The 17056-nt window shown below is 37.9% G+C and overlaps 1 protein-coding gene across 1 annotated transcript in view; it reads left to right on the top strand.

The window, feature by feature from the left end:
* Nucleotides 1-16742, top strand: part of hsd17b12b (hydroxysteroid (17-beta) dehydrogenase 12b) — a 31173-nt gene extending 14431 nt beyond the window's left edge. Inside the window, exons 2-11 of the mRNA XM_079810883.1 lie at nt 1259-1305; nt 1891-1966; nt 9199-9306; nt 9609-9673; nt 9787-9831; nt 10620-10654; nt 11405-11486; nt 11765-11830; nt 13342-13491; nt 15595-16742. Of these exons, the coding sequence (XP_079667009.1) occupies nt 1259-1305; nt 1891-1966; nt 9199-9306; nt 9609-9673; nt 9787-9831; nt 10620-10654; nt 11405-11486; nt 11765-11830; nt 13342-13491; nt 15595-15702 (782 nt within the window). The 3' untranslated portion in view covers nt 15703-16742. The remainder of the gene's footprint in view (nt 1-1258; nt 1306-1890; nt 1967-9198; nt 9307-9608; nt 9674-9786; nt 9832-10619; nt 10655-11404; nt 11487-11764; nt 11831-13341; nt 13492-15594) is intronic.
* Nucleotides 16743-17056: the final 314 nt, after the last annotated feature.

Raw genomic sequence — 17056 nt, forward strand, 5'->3', positions numbered from 1 at the left:
GTCATCCACCCCTCCCTCTCCACACTCTCTTGTGTTACTCCAGCCGGTGCATGCGGGCTGCCCATGTAAATCTTTAATCAGTGCTGGCATCTCTGACACCAAAGATGCCAGGCTAAAGGGTGGGGATGTTTTTCCCATGTCCTTGATGCCCAGTGAAGAGTGAACCATGCATGAATTCAAGCTTTTATGCCCTTTCTATAAATGTGAAGCCGTTTCCCTCTTTGCTTGTCTTCAAGCTATTTTTTACAGAGGTGAACCGCGAATGTGGGGTGACAAGGCCTGTTCCTCTAGGTGAAGCCAGGACAACTACACCCTTAAAAATAAAGGTTCCTTATTGGCATCTAGACTCTTGAAATTAAAGGTTCCAATTCCAAAAGGGGTTTGGAGGAACCATTTTTGGTTCTCCCAAAGAACCTTACAGTTAAAAAAAAATAAAAAATATTGTGAAGAACATTTTAATATTCTAAAGAACCTTTTTCCACTATAAAGAACCTTGTGTTCAATGTAAAGGTTTTATGGATGTTAAAGGTTCTACATGGAACGATCAATGCCAAGACTTCCTTTACTACTACCTTTATTTTTCAGAGTGAATGTTTCCATGAAGAACCTTTTACATCATTCATTCCACAAAAGGTTCTCTTGGCTGGAAAAGGGTTCTTAAAAACAAAGGTTCCAATAGGGGGTTTTCACAGTGATGCCACAGAAGAACCATTTTGGGTTTCCTAAAGAACCTTCCAGTGAATAGTTCTTAAAAGATCATTTTTTGTCGTTGAAAAACATGTAGTAATCTGAAGATCCTTTTGTGCAGATGCCAAAAAAACCTTTAGGTTTAAGAGTGTAGATTATACTTTTTTTAAAGGAACTGTTTACTGAAAGGTTTGGGGAACCCATAATGATTTGTCTATGGAATCATTACATACACTTTTTTGGATCATTTATATTTTTAAGAGTGTAATAGAGAACAGTAAATGAACATGTAGTCTGTTTTGCTGTTGTTTCCATGTTCTCATCAGCTCATACAGCAGACAAAAAGCATTTAAAAAATAATATGGTTAGATTTTATGGGGGAATTTATTGGCATCATCGTTATTTTCTCACAAAATTAATAGCTTGTGTTTTTAAACACTATCAGCACTATCGATATGTATAAGATAAGTACACCTGCTGTCAAAGCGTCGTTGAGGTGATGTGTGTTTAGTGTGATAATTTGCATTCTCCCTTCAGTAACCTCCTTCTGACTCTGTCTTTTTCCCTATAGTTGTGACTGGGGCCACCGATGGAATCGGAAAAGCCTATGCGGAGGAGGTAAGATTTCTCAGGTTTTATTTGCCCCCCCCCCCCCCCCCTTCACGGAAATCACAATGAGTCATCAAACTAGAGGTCTCAGTCAGAGATCAGGGAGAACTCCGCTCTCAAAGGTTTTCCTCGTACAGTCGACAAACCAGCAAGCATTTACCACCCTACTGGTTCTCTTTCTACTGTTTGATGGCCTTTATGAAATTGCAATTTTTATTATATGCTATTTTTTGAATGATTATATGTAACACAATACATCTAATTCTGATCTGATTAAAGCAAGCAGGTCTACAATATTGAACATGGAATAAAAAGTGTCAGTGTCACTTTCAATTAGAATTACAACTCAGTGTGTTCATGTTTTTACTCACTTCTGTCCTTGACGAACAGAAGTTCTTTCTTTGATTTTACTTTAAGTATATCGGGACCTTTAGAGCAGGATCCTTTGTATAATAATGTGGATAGAAATGTATGTTGATTGTGAATTCTAGCGCAATTATGATCTGATCATATGTGATTTCAGTTTAAATAATGTATAATGATATTAGAATAATATAATATAGTTATATTGTTAATGTTTCTGATTCTGTGCAGCTTGCTCGACAAGGTTTTGCTGTAGTTCTCATCAGCCGTACTCAAGAGAAGCTGGATGAAGTGTCCAAAGCTATCGGTAGGTGTCTGCTTCGACCTGTGAAAGCACTATATGACCGCATTTATGAAACGCAAGTAGAATGATTGCATAAACCATTCATAAAGCCGTCTGACATACATTTTCATGAGTGTTTGTATTTGCAAATTGTTAGTTAAAATACACCTGCTTCCAAACACGCGTTAAAGGAACACGCCAACTTTTTGTGACTTTAGCTTATTCCCCATATCCCCCAGAGTTAGATAAGTCCATACATACCATTCTCATCTTCGTGCATGCCATAACTCTGTCTGACACACTCACCACTAGCCTAGCTTAGCACAAAGACTGGAGGTAAATGGCTCCAGCTAGCCTACTGCTCAATAAGTGACAAAATAACACCAACATTTTCCTATTTACATGTTGTGATGTGTATAGTTACATTGTGTACTAAGACCGATGGAAAATGAAATGTTGCGATTTTCTAGACTGATATGGCTAGGAACTATACTCTCATTCCTGTGTAATGATCAAGGAACTTTGAGCTGTACCATGAGTGCAGCATCGCAATGATATTATGCAGCCCCTGATAATAGTCCACAGCGCTCTCTGTGCAAGCAGATTGTCACGTTCTGTAGCGGACCCTGTCCGAAGGATGGCCAGACTTTACTGATGTTTCATGGAGTTTATTGAAACCGTTTGATCTCCAAAAAACACTGTAAGAGCTGAACAAATAAAGCAAAGAAGTGCGCATTAACATCTCGTACACAAACTCTCTCTCTTCATAGCATTATCATTCACATACAGCGAAATACACAAAAATACTCATTAAAGATGACAGTAAACAAGAACATACACACCGTATGCCTTTTTGGGGGGTGCTTAACAAACGGCAAACTTTAAATTTGCCTAACCACTCGGATGAACCGCAAACTCTCACTATCTTTCCGTAGACTACAACATCCGCCAAAATAAAAGTCCCTACTTATTAAGACAGATAATGCAGACCTTAAACCTATTTAAACACACAGAAATGTCAAAAATTTACACAAAAAACTAATTATAAGATAAATCACAATGAAGTCTGTTACACGTTGGTTATGTTGATTGTTAGCCTATTTTCAGGTGCTGCATAATATCATTGCGCCGCTGCACTCATGGTACGGAAGTAAAATTCCTTGATCATTACGCAGGAATGAGAGCATAGTTCCTAATCAAATTGGTCTAGAAAATCACAACTTTTAATTTTCCGTCGGTCTTAGTACACAATGTAACTATACACATAACAACATGTAAATAGGAAAATGTTGGCGTTATTTTGACAATTATTGAGCAGTAGGCTAGCTGGAGCCATTTACCTCCAGTCTTTGTGCTAAGCTAGGCTAGTGGTGGATGCGTTAGACAGAGTTATGGCACGCACGGAGATGAGAATGGTATGTATGGACTTATCTAACTTTGGGGGATATGGGGAATAAGATAAAGTCCCAAAAAGTCGGCGTGTTCCTTTAATGGTCTGTAGGTAATGACTGGATTTGGATAACACTATTTACTATACCGGTAATCATATATAATAAAATAATTTAGTTAAATGCGAAAATTAATTTCACTGATAAACAAAAATGATTGAAAATAGCCGTCTAGTCCATTTTCCCTTTTTATTATAGATTACTATAGTGTGTGTAGTGCTTGTCAGCATGATTAACACTTTATTTAATTAATTGTTATTAGGCACATGGCCAATAAGTCTGCCAAACTTGATAAAGGAGTCCAGAAGATCCCACAACATTCCTGTACACAATTCATGGGTGGGGTTTTTTCTAATTATGAATGAGCATGCATATTATGTGCCCTATTTATGAATGATTGGAATACATTAACATACACAATGGGTCTAAAATTAACACTCGCCAAGTGCCAAATGCGTGTAAAAATCGGCATTGGAGAGTATATGAAATGGTGTCGATCGCAAGTTGGCTGGTAACATTTTTATGAATTCTAACAATGCAAAATTGTGAGAACGTGAGCGCTTGGGATAGTTGACGGGGTATTGTTTTCTCAAGTCACCGGCCATTGGCAGGTGTGGCAAAAAGTTAGTTTTAGGCCCTGCATACATGCTTAACTACCAAATCGGAGGTTTACGAAGCATTTGGCCCAATGTGTGGATATGTTTATTTTGCAGCTCATACTAATATCTAGAGAGCGATTTTAACAATGGATATAAATGCAGAGGTGCACATCCTACAATTTAATTTCTGCAAAGAAGCTGCATGAAGATATGACTTACTGTTTTTTACGTAACTTATTTTATGCTATATTGTTTAAAAATTCACCCAAAAATTGAAAACCAAAAATGATGTACTATTTATTGACAAAGTTGGAAGCTTTTGTTTAGGGCTGAAACGATTCATCGAGTTACTCGATTAACTTGATTACAAAAATTCCTCAAGGCAAAAACTTTGCCTCCAAGCCTCGTTAAATTCCTATTGCACTATACGCGCAGGGATCTGATTCACACGGACCGTTGTTCAATGTTCAGGAAGCACACCATAGCGCGTGATACAGTTTGAATTAAGTTGGCGCGATGTCGGAGAGTAAAGATGTCCATAAACGGCAGAGAATGTCTAAAATTTGGGATCATTACATTCTTAAAAAAGAAGAGAACAAGGTGCAATGTGTCTACTGCAAAGTAGACCTGGCATTCCACAGCGGTAGGACTTCAATGGTAACGTAGCCTATACATTGCGCCGCTGCAGCCATGGTACGGCCACGAAGATCCACGACTATTACGCAGGAATGAGAACGTAGTTCCTAGCCATATAGGTGTAGAAAATCGCAACTTTTCATTTTCAGTTTGTCTTAGCACACGATGTAACTGTAGAAGAGTCAAGTTTTAAATATGAAAAATATTGAAAGTGTCTTTGGTCATTTTGTGAATGAGATGCTAATGGACTGTTTAGAATCAATGATGTATGCTAAGCTATGCTAAAAGTGCTACCGCCAGATACAAAGATCGGCTGAATGGATTCAAAAACGGTAAAACTCAACTATTTAACTCTAGGGGACTTGTAAAATGAGCCTATTTTCAAAAAAAAGTGGAGTGTTCCTTTAATGGAAATTCATTTTGTGGCATTATTTCCATCAAGAGGTGAATTAATTTTTGGTCACGATCTTTGTATTGATAATGCAAGAATCAAGCACTCTGAGTGTTCCTTTAAGAGGGGTATCCATTTTTTGGGGGGGCTGGGCAGTGTATAAAATGTGACCTTTAAATTTCAAACATTTATTTTCATAATTTACAATTTTATATGTTTAATCCACTGTTGATTGTGTTGAATGCACTCTTTATATCACTGGTAGCGCAAGAACAAAGCACAGGGTCTTAGTGTGGCATCATTGAATGAATGGAGAGGCAGTGGCTAAATCGCAGATGCCCCCCCATTCATTTTTTCTTGTCCTTTGGTTGGCTGACTCCTGATCTGAGGAGGATGGCATGATTTAGAGCATGCACGCACGTGTGTGCAGCCATGTGTGGGGTACCTATATGTGTGTGTGTGTGTGTGTGGTGGAGTGGTGAGGAGCAAGTGCTGCTCCTGTTTGTGAGGCAGCAAGTGTCTCCCTCTGCTAAATGAATGTGGATGTTAATGAGCAGAGTTATTTTTAGCTCTGTGTTGAAAGGCAGGCACTCTGCCAATTGAGCTGCCTGGCTGCTGCAGCAGAGCGCGACTTCACAGATGGAGGTGGATCCTGGAGATGTCATGGCGGGGATGAGAGAGAGAGAGAGAGAGAGAGAGAGAGAGCGCGCGCAAGCATCGAATGGAGGACATCAGCCCAGTGACCTCCACTGAACACTGGCAAATATAGTCATGCGCACCTTTCATCAGACGGAATTGGAAGCATTTGCCAAAAGTGTTGGACATGATGACTTTTGTCTTATATGTGTGGTGTAGTCCTCCAAATGGACAGGACTTCTGTATGATGCATACTGGTGATTGACCAATCATATGATCGTGATTATCGAAATTGCAATGGCTGCGATTTTAATTAAATAAATATATGAAGTGAGGCACAGTGCTCATTTACACACGAGCAGCTCAAAATTAGTTTTCAGTATCTCATAAGCTTAGGTCTCTTATAATGTAATTTTGGCGCCAACTATCTTCCTAAACTTGTAGTGAGAAGTGCTTAAAAACCAGCTGTTGCCAACAAAAGAGAAGCTATATGGTCTTCATGTGGTTTTCTGCCCAAATTAAAGCTTTGTTTTAACTTTTAAAAATGAATAAAAACAAATATTAAGAGTTGCACTGTAAAACAAAATTATTATATTTTTCTTAAATACAATTTTTTACAGTGAAATATTACAATAGAAAATTACAATACAATGCTTTTTTTAATAAATAATAATTAAAAAAATAATTTAATAATAAAAAAAGCATTTTTTGATTCACAAACAATTTTTACCAGAAGAAGTTCAGCCAAGTGGCCATCAACTAATTCTAATGATGTCGCTTTGATGACACATATTAGCCAAAATGTCAGTAGTTTATACTGATGATTGTGCTTTAAAGGTGCTGTATGTAAGAATGACAGCTAGTGGTTGAAATAGGTACTGCAGTCCAAATAAAAAATATTGTTTACCCTGCCCCTCCTCCTCACGCGGGTTGCCCGTTTGAAAACATGCAACAGGAACGAGCACAATTGACAATGAAAGGCGAGGAGACTTACACACTGTAAGTTGATGAGTTGATTTATCTGCCTTTTAATGTGCTTTTATAGATGGTTGCCAAGGCTTTTGGTCGGGTAGAATCTGTGGTCTCTGACCCAGTTTGTTTGCTGGCTTCCATGGCAGCTGCAATACACTGTGTTTTCCAACTGGCAACCTGTGGTGTCGAAATACTATTGGGTGCACAGTCCAAAACAAAATCAGACATTCCGACACGGAATGCACATTTCAGAGAGACGAGAATGTGAACTCAGTTTGAATGTGGAACATGTGGAACCCCTTTGAATACTTTTACTACGTTTTTTTTTTTACTATTACAGCTGTTGAGATGAACAAATTGTGAAAGTGTTGATAATAGCATTATTTTTTAGATCTTTTCCCATCATGAAAGGCTGCAGTGATGAGCATTGAGTTGATAGACAGTCTGTTGATCGAGTGAACGCTATTTCTCTCACAAAATGCTTTCACCACAACTACCAGCAAGCACTTAGTTGAGCAGCATAACAGCGTACATTATAAAGAGTGTTCTTTGATCACTCTCTGTAGTTTAATCACAATTTTAATAACAATTTGAAGTTGATCGTTTAGTCACTGGCTTGATTCACTGATGCATAAACAGTATTAAACGATTTAGAAAGAAAGTCTGTGTGAACTTGAATAATTAGCTACACATCAGAAATCACTGATCACAGATCAGGCATTAAAGGGTTAGTTCACCCAAAAATGAAAATTCTGTCATTAATTACTTACCTTCATGTCGTTCGACACCCGTAAGACTTCTTACAAAACAAGGCATCATAAAGCTTCGAAGCGTTATGAATCAGCGAGTTTGAATCGCCAAATTTCAGCAGTTTGGCGGTTTGACACGCGATCCGAATCATGATTCGACTCACTGATTCATAACGCTTCGAAGCTTTATGATGCCTTGTTTTGAAATCGTCATCACTATGTAAGTCGTTATTTAGGGTTTTTTTGCGCACAAAAACTATTCTCGCCGATTCATAAAGTTATTTTAGAACCACTGTAGTGAGATGGACTTTGTAACGACGTCTTTAGTACCTTTTAAGGGTCTTGAGAGTGAACCGTGCCATTGTGCCAATGGAGGCCTTTCAGAGCCATCAGATTTCAACTAAAATATCTTCATTTCTGTTCCGAAGATGAACGGAGGTCTTACGGGTGTCGAACGACATGAGGGTAAGTAATTAATGACAGAATTTTCATTTTTGGGTGAACTAACCCTTTAATGAACACTGTTACTCACTGTTTGTGGCGGTGCTGTCAAATCCATATTGTAAAAGTCTGTTTGTAAAGCCTGTGCTGACGTTGCGACTGAATTAAATGTAAAAAATAAACTGAATCCATTTTCTTCAAATTCTCTGGGCGGGCAAAGCAGAGAAAGGGGTGGTAACTTTTCCCTGTATGACGACATGTAGGGAAGATTCCAGATTGGCCCATCTGAGCTTTGATTTTCTCAAAGGCAGAGCAGGACACCCAGGGCTTGGTTTACACATATCTCCATTTCTAGCCACTGGGGGACCATAGACTGGCTAGGGGAACTCATTAAAAAAAACTCATAAAGTGAAATTTTCATGTCATGGGACCTTTTAAGTACTCAAAATGACAAGGCGTACTGAAAATGGTCAGTAGGCTTTTAAAATTCCTCTATTGGTCTTTCTCAAATGTACCCTATTCATTTTACTTCCAGAGCTGTTCATTGAATCTGTGGTCCATAGTAATAAAAAATACTAACACCAAATGCATCATTACAACTTAAGATCTTATGACCTCTCTTTCTGTTTTAGTAGATTTGTTCGCACTTTTGCACTTTCATCGAATCAAACAAGTGCAAGACAACTTTCATTATGTTGTTAAAGGGTCATGAACTGCATTGTTTTATTGTTTTGTTTCCTGGGGTGCACTTATGTCAGTATGATTTTTACTTCAAATATTGCCATAATTTAGAAATAAAAGTTTTAAGGGACGTGTCTGCGGTGAGACTTTGCATATGAAATAGCTACTATTACATGTGGAACTGTCTCGAAAACTTTTAGCATGTTTTACTATTACAGCTCTCAAGGTTAACTAATCATGAAAAGTGTTGATTACTTTGAAAATTATTATTTTTGACATTGTTGAAAATAAATAACCACATATAGCATTAGGATCCTTTGGAAGGTAATGTTATTTTTAGTCCAGTGATGCTGTATTCTCTCCTCATCATCTCACTAACATGTCAGTGGGCGGGACTAAAGTTGCAATGAATAAGTAGACGTTGATTTTCTTCTGCAAAGGCGGTCTTTCACCTATCTATTACAGCCTACAGGCACGTTCCACAGTGAGTCGTTATCGTGGGCTTGGTTACAATAAAAGCTGTTTTTGGACTAACAAGGAAGTTTTCAGTTCTGAAACTTGCAGGATATTTTTATAGTATGATGACCTCTTATGTCAAAAGCTCAAGGAACATTTTATTTCTCAGTTCATGGCCCCTTAAACATTCTGTGACATTCCTTAAAGCACCTGCATTCCTAATGTTCTGCTTATCCTTTTCTTCCAGAAAACAAATATAATGTTGAGACCAAAACCATTTCTGCTGACTTTGGATCTGTGGACATCTACCCTAAGATCGAGTCTGGACTGGCTGGACTGGAAATAGGAGTTTTAGGTATATTAGATATCTGTTTCTTAGGTTGTAGTGAGATGCTATTTGGTTATTTGGTTGGGTTGTCTTTTTTGTTTTGTTTTTTGGAACAGTATGTTCTGTGCTCAAAAAGCAACTTTTATTTCTCTCTCTTTTTTAATAATCAGTTGTCTGTTTAGCGACGCTTTAGTATTTGCTGCCAGCTATGGGAAAGTGGCGGGAACTACCTATCTTTCCACATCTCTTTCTTAACATGTTTTTTAATATTGCTCAAGCGCATTGAAAGTCCTTTTATTATTTTTGAATCATCTTTTTTCCACCTACAGTTAACAATGTTGGAGTGTCTTATACCTACCCAGAGTTCTTCCTCAACATTCCTAATGTTGACAGCGTGAGTTTGTGTTGCCATTACGCAAAACTTCCATTTGATTAAATAGAAGTGTAATTGTCTGTTGTTTTTAAATTTGGTTTTGGTTGGTAACATATTGACAGTTGTAATTGCAGTTCATCAACAATATGATCAACATCAACATTACATCAGTTTGTCAGGTAAGAGGCATTTGCTCTTCACTTGAGAGTCTTAGAAATGGCCTTTACATGCCCACTGTGGCTGGTAACAAAGTGTATGTATAAAGGACAAAAACATTCATTATGTAATTTGTGAGGTATAGTCATAATTTAGTTTTTGGTCTTAGACTCCTTGCCTACATTTTACTAAGAGTAACTGTCCCACTTCCTCTGTATTGTGTCTGGGTGGGCCAAGTTTCTCAACACAAACTACTGTTGGTGTGTTAATATGGCCGGTCATGTGTTAATGTGTTCATTGTTTTGTGTTCAAACTCCTTTTAAGACCGGAGAGAGTTTTGCATCCTGAATGATGCAGTGCTTTCATACTACAATAAACTATTTTATCTCAAAATATCAAGGAAAATTTGCTTCCTTATGATGTGTGACTAATTTTTTAAATATATTTACAGCACTATAAATACACTTAAAATATGTATAGCCCTTTTTTTGTTTGTGCACAAAAAGTTGTGCAGTTCTGTATAATAAAGCCTGAATTTTGAGTCTGTGCTGCCACCCTCAGGATCCAAGAGATATTACTCTGTTAGTGCAAGTCAATGTATGTGGTGGACGAAAATACATGTGCATTTATAGACAGATTTTTATAGGATAGAATTTCAGGGTTTGTCATGTGCATTGTCTTGCATTTATGAAATATTCCTGAAAAGATAATTGGAAGTTATCAGAGTTTATAATCATGTTCTTTAATTCATTGTGCAATAGCTAAAACATCGTAGATCTGATTCATATATACTGTCCATGTACTATTATAGATGACGCGATTGGTACTGCCTAGGATGGTTGACAGGTACGTTCAGAAGTCACTAAAATGTGTTTTTGTTGACATTTAAAGTAGTGTACGGTCATTCCATGCAGATGGACTGATTTTCATACTTGTGGCGATATGACTAGTATGTCCCACAGGAGGGTGTCATGCAAATCTTCACTTGGCTATATTTGTACTGTTTGTCACCTCATGCTTACGTGGTGGTTTTGGCCTTTAGTTCTTGCACATTTCAGTCCAAAAATTATGAACAAATATGCCACCTTTACATATTATTTTATATTTTACACATTACTATCACATTGGCAATTATAAATGCATCTTGATGAGAAGCTGTTAATTATTTCTTGTGGCAAAGGCTGGCTTTGTCGACCAAAAATGAAACACAGAATTAAGGGAAGACTTAAGTTTGTTTCAATTAATGTACTAAGCTTAAGTCTTTAGAAAATATTTCCTTAGTTTGGAGATTAAAAGCCATACCGAAAGTATCTGTAGCTCCTCCCATCTAGAGCCCTAGAGTCTGGTGTGCACTAGTACATAATGCAACAGTATGTACACTGGCATGGGCACCGGTTGCCATAGCAACAGGGTTGCAAGAATCCATTAGCAGGTACCCGTGTGTTAGAAGGGATAATTCTGTGCTGTCAAAATAGTCAAGTGAAAATGGAACAAATATAAGGGACATTATAAGCACTGTTGTCTGTATTAAACATGCTTATGTGCTGTTGTACAACAGTTTGAACATTAATGGATGAAAAACCTGACTCTTTCTAGGTCGAAAGGAGTGATCTTGAATGTTGCCTCAGCGAGTGGCATGTACCCAGTTCCTCTCCTCACCCTCTATTCTTCCTCGAAGGCAAGTCATCTTTCTTTTATTCTCTCTACCATGGATCAGGTCTTGGAAATCTTTCTAAGAAAAGTCTGTCTTGTCTTTTGTTGCTAATGTTCTCAGAAGATTTTATGTAAAGTTCCCTGATTGGAAATCTCATTGTGTTAAGCAGCACTGTTTTCAGCATATTAGTTGTTGATTTTAGAATACCACAGCAGCTTGATGCTTTGGCTTATGTGAAGGTTAATGAGTGACATTCATGATGTTGAAAGACACACATTAGATGATTATTCTCACTCCTCCAGGCCTTTGTGGACTTCTTCTCCCGTGGACTTGATGCTGAATACAAAAGCAAAGGAATTATTATACAGGTGAGTGAAAATGTATGATCGAGTAGTTAAAACAAAGAGCTATTTTCAAAGTTCAGGCCTTACTATATTATATAATTGTTGAATGAAAAGAATGGCATTTAAAGGAACACTGTGTACACAACTTTTGAAAAATTAACAAAAAATGCATCATCAATCCTTTCTCCAAAACGTGTTTTGTCTTATTCACTATGGTAAGCTTGTTTTAAGCTTGTTTATAATTTAGTCCTAGCGGGATGGTTTTCGCGGGAAATTGTGTACATGCGTCACACCGTATCCTAACTACACGCAACGTGATAAGATTCCAGCAACAAACAAGCAAATTGTCTGTCCACACCAGACGCGACGTGACTGAGATGTGACAAGTCAATCAAAAACCACAGCCAATCAGAACAGCGTGTGGGCGGGCTCTCGTGGCAAGTGCACGGCACCAGAGATTAATGTTGACGGCACTCGCAAGGAAATGGAATGGAAGTAACCTACATAATCAAATTCACAAATATTACACCATTTAAACATTACTAAAATACATACCGAGTTACTAAAACAATATTTGTCATAGAATATACTTGTTTGTTCACAGTTTGAACGTTCTTGTTTCCATTTGTTTAATTTCAAGATCTGAGGTGAATTATCCATCGTTGCTTTTAGTACGACTACATTACAAAGCTGGGAGCACTTAGTGATATTCAAAGTCACATTACACGCTTTTAACATTAAATAAAGCACATAAACATTACTTGAGATTATCATTGCCATGTTTTGTGTTGTTGTTCCAGCCACGACGTCGCAGAAATAGAAACTGTTTCTAAAATAGAATCATCGTGTGTCGCCGTCGTGGCTGGTTAGGACAAAAACTCAAATTAACATGGAAAATATACCTTTTATCGCGTATTGCGGTGTCGCGTCGCGTGTAGTTAGGACACGGTGTCACTTGCTCGTGTGCGCCTCGTCATATCCGTAAATTGAGAAAAGTAGCTCCGGCTACTTTGATGCGTGTATGGTGTGGTAGTGGCAAAGGTTTTTTAAGAAAGGTGGACATGGAGCAGCTAAATTTCAAACCTTCGGGGAATTACCTGTTTTTAAAAAAACGCTGAACAGAGGAGAGTTTGCTGGCAAAAAGAGAATTCGACAGAGCTTGTAATAAAACGAGAATCAACATTGGCAAGAATTAGAAATGTGGAGATGGCGTGAGTAAGATATTTTACTTAACAGATAAATTGCCATATGTAGCTGTCTAAAATAGTTCATTGTAAAGCATTATCTAATGTGAAGGGTCATATTCACAGCCGAAGCACAACCAAAACAATGTTCTTACACTAAGCATGCAGTTTTATTTTTTAAACGTTACATATTGTCCCTTTAAATATGCGACTGATGATTTTAAGTATAAATCCATTTGAGATGGATAGTGTTTGGCTTTTTCTATTTGTGATGTGATGTGTTCTGCTCACCCAGACTTAGACCAGTTCAACTGCTTCCAGTGATAAAGTCTCTTGTGTATTTTCTTGAAGAGCGTGCTGCCGTTTTTTGTGACAACCAAGCTGAGCAAAATCAAGAGGGCGTCTCTCGACATCCCCACTCCAGAACGCTACGTAAAAGCCCAGCTGAGTACCGTAGGCCTGCAGACTCAGTCTAACGGTTACCTCCCTCATGCCGTCATGGTGAGACCCTCTTAAAATGCCTTCACCATCTTTAATTCAGTGTTCAGGTCTACAGTGAAATCAAGGGGGCAGTAAGATTTTGTTTTTGTTTTTGAAAGAAGTCTCTTATGCTTCGTAAGGCTGCATTCATTTGGTCAAAAATACAGTAAAACATTAATATTGCGAAATATTATAACAATTTAAAGTAACTTATCTAGCAAAGCTGAATTTTCTGCATCATCACTCCATTATTGTCACATGATCCTTCAGAAATCATTCTAATGTGCTAATTTGCTGCTCAAAAAACATTTCTGATTATTATCAATGTCGAAAACGGTAATATTTTAGTAGAATTTTTTTGATGAATAGAACAGCATTTATTTGAAATAGAAATATTTTGTGACATTGTAAATGTCTTTACTGTCACTTTTGATCAATTTAATGCATCCTTGCTAAATAAAAGTAATACTTTCTTAAATCCTACTGACCCCCAACATTTATTCAATAGTGCAAGTCCTTCAAATTATGCTAAAGGGTGTGTTCACACTTGGCTTGTTTGGTTCAGTTTAAATGAACTCAGGTGTGATTGCTCTCTTAGCGCGGTTCATTTGAATAAGGGTGTGTTCACACTTGTAGATCGGTTTGTTTGGTCCTGGTCAAAAAAAATTTATTTAGTCCTGGTCCGCTAAGTGTTCACATTGGTATTTTAATGAAATATGAATGCAACATGGACCAAAGACATGTTAACAAACCAAAAACAGGACATGATGTCACAAGATGTGACCCTAAAAAGGACAGAATGCTCAAGCATACCTGTTTTTTTTTTCTCGTCATAGTCGCGATGTTGCCCATCACAGTTGGGTACAGGCATCAGAACCGTGTCTCCTCGCAGCAGATCTTTGCTTGTATGTGTGACGGAGGGATTCCTTTGACTCCTTTACACATTTACACTTCAGCCCTTTCGAGTTATCAGCTGCATTATATACCACCATATGTACGGACATACAGCAAGCACATTTATCCCAGCACACAGCATTGTTTTGGATGTTTGGCAAGTTCCGTCACAAAATAAAAGTCATAAAAGCCCTTTTTTTGTTTTGTATTTTTAGGTGTTAAAAATTACTGTGTAAACGCACCAGGACTAAATTTATTTTTTCTTTTTTTGGTCTGGACCAAAAGAACCTAGCCTGACGTTGTCATACTCAATTCTAGTCAGAATATGAGTCTGATTCTGCTCCGTTGGGCTGTGATTATGGGGCGTGTTTCAACCGAACCAGGAAGACCTCAATTGGATAGACCTACAACCAATCAGAGCAATGGAGCGACGCATAACGTTAGTTGTCAACAGAACTCAACTGCACACACAGTGTTGCCAAGTCTGTGGTTTTGCCGCTGGCTGTTTTTCCATGTCCGCGGGTTGAAGCGACCCCAATTATGTGATATTTAGACCCAGGCAACCCAGCCAAAAAACCCGCACATATTTTACCCCCCAAACGCCTTTTTTTCCGGAGAACCCCCCGGAAAGCTATTGGGCTTGTTTTGGGCTAGTTTTGAGTAGCAATTGGGCGGGTTTTGTTGTGAAAACTTGGCAACCTTGTGCACGTGCGCTGGAAGAAGTAAGTGTAAACAATGTTTGCCAGTGTTGTAAAAAAGAATTTAAGGATACACAGAGTACTTACCAACACGATCATCATTTCTGAGAGAAATAGTGAAGGTGAATGCATATACGAACAAGTTCTCCGTTTAGGATTAGAACAAATTCAACCCAAGCGTTCTTTGGTGACGTGGATGCTTACGTTACTGTTTATCATCTGTCCATCATCGTCTAAAGCCCGCCCTGACAATTTGATTGGTCCGAACAGCTTCTGTTCGGGCATAGTTGCTGCCCAACTGATCGAGTCCAGACCGAACTGCCCGACCTCAAATGTTGTGGGCGGGGCTAAGTTCGGCTGGCATCCAGGCTAAAAAGAACCAAGAGAACCGAACTACAAGTGTGAACACCCTAAAAGGACCATTTAGTAGGATGGAGGCTTGTATATGTATAGACTATAGTACTAAAGCAGATTGTTTTTGTCTTCTGGATTCGGACAGTCTAACAAGTCTGTTATTATGTCATTGCTGCAGGGCTGGGTGACTACTGCTCTGCTTCCTGCAAAACTGCTCAACAAATATGTTATGAGCATGGGGCTGTCCCAGCGTGCACGCTATCTGAAGAAACAGAAGCAAGGCTAGAGACAGAAAAATGGACAGACAGAGGGATGAAGGAACGGTGGGATGAAATGAGGGACGAACAACAAAAAAATATCCTTAATCTCTCTTCCCTTTTGCTGTCAGGGGCCAAGAGCAGTCACACCAAACTGCTCCTGATAAGTCTGTTTGAGATGGTACGAATCAAGCAATGTATTTTCCAGACATTAGAGTGGTGTATTGAGTCGTTGCTAACCAAAAATGATTTGCTTGAACAGCCTTTCCTGACCAACAGTGCTTATTAGCTCTATTGGACAACCCCAGAATAGCTGAAGTCTCTGTAATGTACTTTGCGTCCTAACAGTCACTAACAACATTGATCAGTACAGTTTGTTTCGTTTTCTTTAATGTTTAGAGAGAGTAAATTAGTGGTTCTCTGGTAATAGTCATCTGATGAACATAATAATGAAAAATAACCTGAATGAAATGTCTATTTGCACAACAGCACGTCCATTACCATAATCAAAAGATACATGACTGAAATTAGGCAGGTTGCCTACAACCATTTAAAAATTGCACCTGGAACATCTACAAAATGGTGCATTATTTGTGGTCCATATTTGCTTTTTCCCCCCGTCTGACTCAGCAGTTGTTTACAAACGAAGTGCACTACATGAACTATTTGTGCCCATCACAGATGGCACTATGCTTTCTATCGTTAGGACATCTATTTGAAAGGAGATGCAGTTATATTGCACAAACATTGTGGAAAGTGTGTGTATGTCCTCTATGGTTCACTTTGTAACTGGTGCTGCTGGGGTTTTGAGGAAGCAAATTTCAACTCTGACAACAATTTATTTGTAAGCTGAGGCTGTGTTTCCGTTATTATCTGGTCAATGATAATACAGTATTTTCTCCAAAATAACTTTTAGAATTCCTATATGATGATTGGCACTTTCAGGTTTCATTTTGAATTATTTTTACAAAAAAAAGTCTGCAGCAGTAGCATACTAAATTAAATTCATATGCTTGCTTGTGAATTAATCTTGCATTTCAAATAATAAAAAATTCTTTCTTATACCATTTCTCACTCGTATGTTTTATGGATTTTTCATAAACAAAAAGGGAATGTTTGACCTTACTATATATATATATATATATTATGTATCAGATAAGTGTGTTTGTGGTAGATTGATAAAGATGGAAGGTCTATAGTAAGACAAATATTGTCATGATTTTGGCATGCATGGCTTAATTCCCTTAATAAATCTAATATATCACGATTTCAGAATTATTAGAGCATTTTATTTAAAAAAAAAAAAAAAAGTATCTTATGCTCAGCTATGCATTTATTTGATCAAAATACAGTAAAAACGGTAATCCTGTGAACATTTTATTA

Source organism: Gobio gobio (assembly GCF_949357685.1).
Source record: "Gobio gobio genome assembly, chromosome: 2".
Lineage (NCBI taxonomy): Eukaryota > Metazoa > Chordata > Actinopteri > Cypriniformes > Gobionidae > Gobio > Gobio gobio.